The sequence below is a fragment of the Mustela nigripes genome, chromosome 16, assembly GCF_022355385.1.
Source record: "Mustela nigripes isolate SB6536 chromosome 16, MUSNIG.SB6536, whole genome shotgun sequence".
Taxonomy (NCBI): Eukaryota; Metazoa; Chordata; class Mammalia; order Carnivora; family Mustelidae; genus Mustela; species Mustela nigripes.
Genome location: NC_081572.1, coordinates 44,818,076 through 44,825,844, shown reverse-complemented (window position 1 = coordinate 44,825,844; position 7,769 = coordinate 44,818,076). Strand labels below are relative to the sequence as shown.

The window sequence follows — 7,769 nt, the reverse complement described above, 5'->3', positions numbered from 1 at the left end:
GCCTGTCTCTTGCCTGCTAACCCACGGTTGTCCCTCTACATTTTGTTCTCCACCCAGCAGCCAAGCAAGTCTTCTAGGGCTTAGATCAGACCGTGGTACCCCTCAGTTAAAAGTTTTCCACAGTGAGGGGCGCCTGGGTGGCTCAGTTGGTTATAGCCTCTGCCTTCCACTCAGGTCATGATCCTGGGGTCCTGGGATGAAGCCCCGCATCTGGCTCTCTGCTCAGTGGGGAGCCTGCCTCCCCCCTCCCTCTGCCTGCCTCTGTCTACTTGTGATCTCTCTCTCTCTGTCAAATAAATAAATAAAATCTTTTTTTAAAAAAAGTTTTCCACAGTGAATGGATTATTGCCATCCACAACCCAGATGAAGGTCACAAACATGAGGTTGAAAGAAAGAAGCCAGACCCAAGAGAGCAGACTGTATGATTCCGTTACATGGAGTTCAGAAACAGGAAAGAGCAATCTGTTGTTAGAAGTCAGGAGAGTGGGGCGCCTGGGTGGCTCAGTGGGTTAGGGCCTCTGCCTTCAGCTCAGGTCATGGTCCCAGGGTCCTGGGATCGAGCCCCACATCGGGCTCTCTGCTCAGTGGGGAGCCTGCTTCCTCCTCTCTCTGCCTGCTTCTCTGCCTGCTTGTGATCTCTCTCTGTCAAATACATAAATAAAATCTTAAAAAAAAAAAAAAGAAGAAGAAGAAGAAGAATTCAGGAGAGTGAGGGTGCCTGGACAGCTCAGTCAGTTAAGCATCTGCCTTCAGCTCAGGTCATGATCCCAGGGTCTTGGAATCGAGCCCTGTGTTGGGCTCCCTGCTCAGCAGGGAACCTACTGCTTCTCCTGTTTGTGCTCTCTCTCGCTCACTCTCTCTCAAATAAATAAATAAAATATTAAAAAAAAAAAGTCAGGAGAAAGTACGATTTCCTGATGAGGGTGCTGGTTGCACAGGGATATATGATTCATGAGAAAATTCATTAATTCCTGTATGGTTCTGACTTATGTGCTTTGCATACTATATTTCAACAGAAGATGTCAATTTGTGTCCTGTCTAGCCCCTTCTACCACTAGATTTAGGCTGTGGGGGGCAGGGAGAGGGGGAGGAGGGATCGTGTCTGCTTGCTCACAGCCACATCCCCAGAGCCTAACACACTGCTGGGCACAGGGGCTCTGATAAGGACTTGCAGGGAGATGCAGATGAGAGCCAGCCAGACCAGCAGCAGGAAGAACCTAGGAGGCAAGGGCAGTGACCCTTGGGCGTGACAACTAGATCCAGGGCCTACAGCCAGGATGGAGAAGAGAGAGCTGAGAAAGATTTTGCAGGTAAAATTAAGTTGGTGCCTTGCTAAATTTAACTTTCCAATTACTTCTTACTCCATTTTTTAAAAAAGATTTTATTTATTTATTTATTTATTTGGCAGAGAGAGATATAGTGAGGGAGGGAACGCAAGCGGGGGGAGTGAGAGAGGGAGAAGCAGGCTCCCTGCTGAGCAGGAAGCCTGATGTGAGGCTAGATCCCAGAGTGGGCTCTAGGCTGAGGTCAGATGCTTAACTGATTGAGCCATCCAGGTGCCTCTACTTCCTACTCCTGATTCAAGTCTCTGCTCCCACACCACCTCCTCAGGGAAGACTTCCCTGCTTTACTTCCCACAGTGCTTCCCACCCTCTGCCTCACCATCGATTTCACTTGTTCTGTGTATTACCTCTCCCCACATGGCTGGGCTGTAGGAAGCAGGAGTCCACCCCAGGCCCTTGCTCTTGACCATTGCCCTTCAGGGTCTTGGGTACCTGCAGCCACAGGGACACCCCGCACTCACAGACAAGGGCCCACACACGTGGACACCCATGCTGCCCCCACCCCAGGGGGCCCAGGGCAAGTCCAGCCACCTCCCCCAAATCCTTAGGCGCTGACAGCCTCCTGCTGGAGCCACTGCTCCCGGCAGCCTGCCCCCCGGCTGGCGGGCGCCTGCGCCTGGCAAAAGGACTGGCATATAATTAGAAACTCCACGGGCTCCCTAATTGCCAGTTTTCTCCCAAAGCGGGAGGCCAGCGCTATTCTGAGCCACCCCTGTTGCTGGCGGCTTGAGGCCTCTAGAGAGGAGCCGGCCGAGAGCAGAGCCAGGCTGGCGTGGAGGTGGCTGTGGAGAGGGCTGGCGAGGCCAGAGGGGACTGTGCTGAGACAGGCTGGCAAGTGGCCGAGAACAGAGAACAGACGTGGCAGAGAGGGCTGCCTGCTGTCCCAGCCCAGGCCCAGCGTGGTGCTCTGTGCAGCCAGTGACCTCCTCCTGCCTTCCTCAGGGACCCCCCCTGCCCCCGTGTGTGCCCAGAATAGTGACCTCAAAGCAGCCAGGGCCATTCATTCTTTATTCAGATGTCATAAAAATCACTACAAAAACTTTACAAAAGAGCCCGAGGGAACTATTGGCCTCCCGTCCCGCCTCAGCCCCTGAGACACCTGGGCAGTGGAAGAAGAGGAGAGAGGAGGAAGGGAGAGTCCTGGCAATGTCGGTATCTCCTAGGAGCAGCGGGCTCCACGGCTGGGGGCCTAACTCTCCTCTCCCCAGCCAAGGTATCCAATCCCTCCTGTGCCCCCTTCTCTGGTAAAAAAACGTGGAAGTGCCCCAGCCAGCTTTGGGAAAGACCTTCCTACCTTCCTGACAAGAGTGGACCTACAGCTGTCCCTTTGCCCAAGCTCCAAACAAGGACAACATTTGAGCCACTTTGGAAGAAAGGATGTGGGGTCCAGACCCGTTATTCCTGGAGTCCTGCCCTCGACCTGGCCCCACCCACCCCAAACTCCCCGGGAGAGGAGAGGAGACCGGAGAAGATGACTCCCTCTCCGCTCCCAGACTGCCCACCCAGGCCCCTGCTGTAATCCCACCAAGCCGTCTGGAAAGAGTCCCAGGAGTGGAGAGGCTGTTTCAGGCAGGGACTCAGGATGCTGGCAGCTGGCCTCTCACTTGGGGCAATTAAGTTGGGGGTAGTCCTCCTCTGAGGGGGGAGCAAGTTTCAAGTCAGGACCGAAGGGCTTGTCTCCGCGGGGGAAGGCTTTCTGATTCTGGAAGTAGTCCCTGTCATCCGGCGAATCCTGCTGCTCCTTGCGCTCCCACTCCGCGCTGGGGTTGGGGTTCCTCACACTGCCCACGAAGAGGGGCAGGCTGGTTGTGTCCTCAAGGATGAAGAAGAGAAAGGGGCGGTTCACGCTGAAGGAGGAGAGAGACATGCGGGACATGGCCGTACCGGTAGCGGCGGCCGCCTCCACGCCAGCCTCGCTGAGCTCCAGCGTGGACCGATGCTGCACGCTGGTTACCACCAGCCTCTGGTCAGAGATCCCACGCAGGTCTGGGGCCTGGAACAGTTCCTGCAGGCCTGCCCAGGATAGGAGGTGACAGGTCAAAGCTGCCTTCTGCCCCACAAGCTGCCCAGACCTGCCTGGGACGATATTTGGCGTTCTGGCCAAGGGACTAGTCCAACCCACAGATCCCTGCTTAACTCTTACCTAACCTCCAAGTATCAGCTTCAAGGTCACTTCCTCCAGGAAGCCCTTCCCAATCCCCTACCCCAAAGTTGGGAGGGGAGCCTTTTCTCCAGTGAAGGGGAGAGAAGCCCTCTGTCTTATCCCTTATGCTGAACTGTAAATACCTGATTCCTTATCTGCCCACTTGCACGTGACTCAGTCTTGTCAGCTGGGGACACCCAGTGTCTAGCGCAGCGCCCCTGCAGGACAGCCGACAAGACCCACATGCTACCCAGGCTCTGGAGTCTGCAAAGTTCACTCTTGGATGGAACAGGCTGTCATTCCCTGGGGCACCCCAGCTCAGCCCAGGAAAGAGAGTCCTGTGGGTGGGGGGGTCCTAGGAAGCCCTCTGACCTCCCAAAGCTCCAGAAAAGGCCAGGACACCAGTCTTCTCTGACTCGGATCCACAGCCAGCAAGGGGGCTCCCTGCTCACCCGCTCTGTCTAGCCTGACCCAGAGGGCGGTCCCCTGCCCAGCCTCCTTACCCAGCCGGCTGAGGGTGGCCACCAGGTCCAGCTGATAGTTGAGATGCAGCCTGGGAAGCCGGACCTTGGTGGGTTTTTCTCGAAGTAAGGGCTGGTGCAGGATGTCCCAGCTCAGGTTGGCCAGCACTTGGGACACGTTCCACTCAAATTGGGTGGGCATAATGACCACAAAGCTCATGTTGTTCTTAAACGGAAAATGAGCCACCTACCAAGGCGGAAAGGAGACCATGTGAGAACAGGAAAGTGCCCAGACCAGCTGGGGTCTGGGTCAGTGTTCGCTTCAGAGACAGATGGACCAGGGCCATCTTCTCAGGTGTGTGTCTGGGCTCCCCAAGCCTCTACTTCCTCACCCATGAAGTCGAGTCATACTACTTGCTCACATGGCAGGCAGACCTGTGACACTCCAGTGGAGTATCAACACATCGGCTCAAAAAACGGGGACTTCCTCTTCCTTCATCTGTTACCAGCTGGCCCTGTGATTTGGGTCAAGAAATCCCCTCGGTGTCTCAGATTCAGACCACTCCAGGTTCTGCTGGGGAGCCACTGCAAAGGGTGGTTCTCTCCACACCACACCCCTCAGTAGTGACTCTGCCCCACTGTATGTAAGACTGCGCTATGAGGTAATTTCACATGAATGGGGCTCCTGCAGCTACGTAAGTATGAGAAGCACTGGGCTCCATGATTCCTGACAGCTGCAGATTCTTTGGTCTCTAGACAGAGCAGCCAGGCAGCAGAACCCCTGGGTTGGCGGAGGGGGAAGGGGGAGCCCCACATCTCACTGCCTGGGTCTGCCTGCAGAGGGTGTGAAGAAGAGGGCTGAGGCCAGGACCCAAGAGACAGTGGGCAGGACACAGTCTGGCAGGAGCTGCCTATCAGGGTGGAAGGGAGAGAAAAGGGATGCTACTCCAAGGGCCTGCGCTGCCCACAGCCCCTCTCAGGAGAGCTACAGAAGGCTGAGGCCTGTGGCATGCTGCCTTGGGAAATTAACCAACATGGCCGCCTCTGCCACAGCTGACTGGCCCAGGGATCCCCACTCAAGCTGAGAGGACCACACTGTGGCCAGAAGCAAGGGAGGCCTTCCCTTAGACAAGTCTCACATAGCGCTCTATCCAATCAGAATGTTCCAGAAGGATATGGACACATCCATCTCAACCAGATCCTCCCTTCTAAGAAGAACTGTGACAGGTCACAGAGCCCAGGCTCAGGCATGCCTTGGCCTGAGTGGCTCTGTAGCCATTGGGTGGCTTCCTCTGCAGCCCCACCAACCCATGGACCCTGGTAACAAACCCCTATAACCAAAGATCACCTGGTTCTCCATTGGGGAGTGTTCAAAGAACACTCCCTCACCGCTGGATCTAAAATACCTTCCCCAGTCACTAAATGATCACTTTCTTTTTTCCCCCATAGCACATACCCTATCTGAAATGATCCTGTGATTTAGGTTCATTTGTATACTTTCCTTTCCTGTTGAGAGCAGGGACCTGGTCTCCCACGTGCTAGTGAGTTCCCATGTCTAGGACAGTATCTGGCACACAGCAAATGCCCAGTATCGTTTTATGAGCTTCATGAACTTCCAAGAGCCTGGAAGCTCAGTCCCCCAGGTTGGGGGGGGGGGCTTCCAGAGCCACCTGTATCAGGGACATGACTGCAGGGAAGGCAGGGCACACCCCCCTTCACCCCTGTGCCTGCCCACAGCCCACCCCTCCCTACACCACCTCCCAGCCTGGACAATCAGGGCTGACCTGTATCTCGGGCTGCTCCAGCAGGAACCAACGCAGGGGGTACGTGTGGGCATGCATCATGTCCACAGGCACTGTGAACTGCTCGTTCAGGTGGAAACTGTCTCTCTGGGTGAGACTTGGATCAAACTTGCTCCTCCAGAAACCTAGATCCAGCAGAAGGCAGGGGCCATGTAGACCCAGGCAGGGGGAGGTTCTCTACCACCCATCTCTTCTCTGTCCCACCCAGAACCCATTCAAAGGACAAAAGGTAGAGGTCAAAACCCCAAGGGGCACTGTGCCAGGTGACACTCAGTTGATCTGAGGTTTCTTCCCTGCAGCATTTTTGAAATCTGGGCTTGCTTTTTTCTTGTGCCCCGCCATGCTCCCAGGAGCACCCCCCATCTCCCCACCAACTCAGTTTCCTCCTAGGGTTCTCTCTTTACAACAGCCTCATCCAATTCCTGGGGCCCCTCCTTGGCACACTGTTACCTGTTTCCTACCCTCCCCCAAGCCACAACCCGAAGAGCTCCCTGCCTCGTGGCCCAGCCCTGAGGAGAAAGAGAGACTCTCAGAACAAAGGTTTCTTCACAGCCCGGTTCAGCCTATGGGGCAGGAATAGGGGCAGCCTATGGGGCAGGTGGGGGACCTGGGGAGAGGAGAAACGCACTCTGGAAGTGGATGGCATTGAGCAGAAGCAACACTGTGTCATCTGGCAGCTCAGAGAGGAAATCCTCAATCTTCCCTTCTGTAGCCTCCTTCACCCATTGGTTGATGTTCAGCAGATCATCCCCCTTCCTACCCGTCAGGCTCACGGGCTTTGCACCAAACAGCTGTTCTGATTGTTCCAGAAAATCCTCTTTGATGGGAAATCCTATGCAGAAGGGGCCACAAGTTGTTCCCAGGGGCTTGAGTTCCAGAGCCACCAATCCTCAGACTGGCGACCTGAGGCCAACCCCATCCCCATCACCCCTGTCCACCCAAGAGCATTATAGGGAGATCCAAGCACCAACACCTACCTTTCTGCAGGTACATTCTGGCAGCCAATCGGAATGCCCCAGGGCCCAGGTCCTGGCAAAGGTGGCTCAGTAGGTGAGGGAGGCAGGGCCCTGAGTCCACATGCAGCACCTGCTCTAACCTCCGCAGTGTCTGGTTCTGAGCACCTGGAGGGGACCACATTGGCTGTGGCCCAGGCTGCCGGCTCTTTCCCGGCCCTGCCGTGCACTCCAGTCCCTGTTGAATGCCCGTGGTGCACAGGCATTCACCTCTCGCATCCACTGAACACCCCCAAGTTCCACCTTCATCTCTGCTGCTGGCTATCTTGGGTGACCTCACCCCGTCCAAGTTGTTTTCCCTCCCTGGACCTCGGTTTCCCACAGTGAGAGCCTCCGGTCCGGCGAAGACAGTGGAGCTACATAAAAATCACCAGAAGCTTATACTTAGGTCCCATACCCAGGGATCTGACTCAAGGAATCTGCCTTTTTACCAAACAGCCAAGTGCCCCCAATGAAGGAAGCACCCACTAGTAAACTGTGGAGTAGTGAGTTCCTACTGGCCTCTCAGCTCTGCTGGTCTAGACAGACGATGCTACGGTACCTAGTGCCAGGTGAGACAGGGCCAGGGCCACACTCAGAGGCGACAGGATGAGGTTGGGGCTGGTGGACCTTTGGGCGACCAGGGAGAACAGGTCTGTGGTGAAGGCCATCATGGCCTGGGCCAACCTGCGGGTCTGCTCCGGAGTTGGGGCCCCCTTGCAGTCCCTTTGGGACTTCTTCAGGGCAGTATGGCCATGGGCCTCCTACAAGGACAGATCAGGGGTCAAGAGGGTTAAGGAGTCAGCTCTGTGTGAAGGATCCCTTTCGGAGTCCCTGTGCCTGAGAACAGCAGGGCCTTGTCTCAGTCCTGACGAGAGAGGGACGAGGAAGGGTCACACAAAGGCCTGATAGAGACCGGGTCCTTCCCTCTGGTGCCTCCCACCCTCGGTCTTCTGGGCTCCGCCTCATGGCCCCGCCCCCCGGTTCCCTCGCCCCTTGATGATTGGCCCTCCTCCCTCGGACCCCGC

General features: G+C 56.0%; 1 protein-coding gene across 1 annotated transcript; it reads right to left on the bottom strand.

The window, feature by feature from the left end:
* Positions 1-2,334: 2,334 nt before the first annotated feature.
* SERPINF2 (serpin family F member 2) lies at positions 2,335-7,538 on the bottom strand. Its single transcript, XM_059379621.1, has 6 exons — positions 7,304-7,538; positions 6,727-6,870; positions 6,378-6,581; positions 5,732-5,874; positions 3,990-4,194; positions 2,335-3,356 (listed from the first exon to the last, which is right to left on the bottom strand). The coding sequence occupies exons 1-6, from the start codon at positions 7,413-7,415 to the stop codon at positions 2,944-2,946; spliced, it is 1,221 nt and encodes a 406-aa protein (XP_059235604.1). The 5' UTR covers positions 7,416-7,538; the 3' UTR covers positions 2,335-2,943.
* Positions 7,539-7,769: the final 231 nt, after the last annotated feature.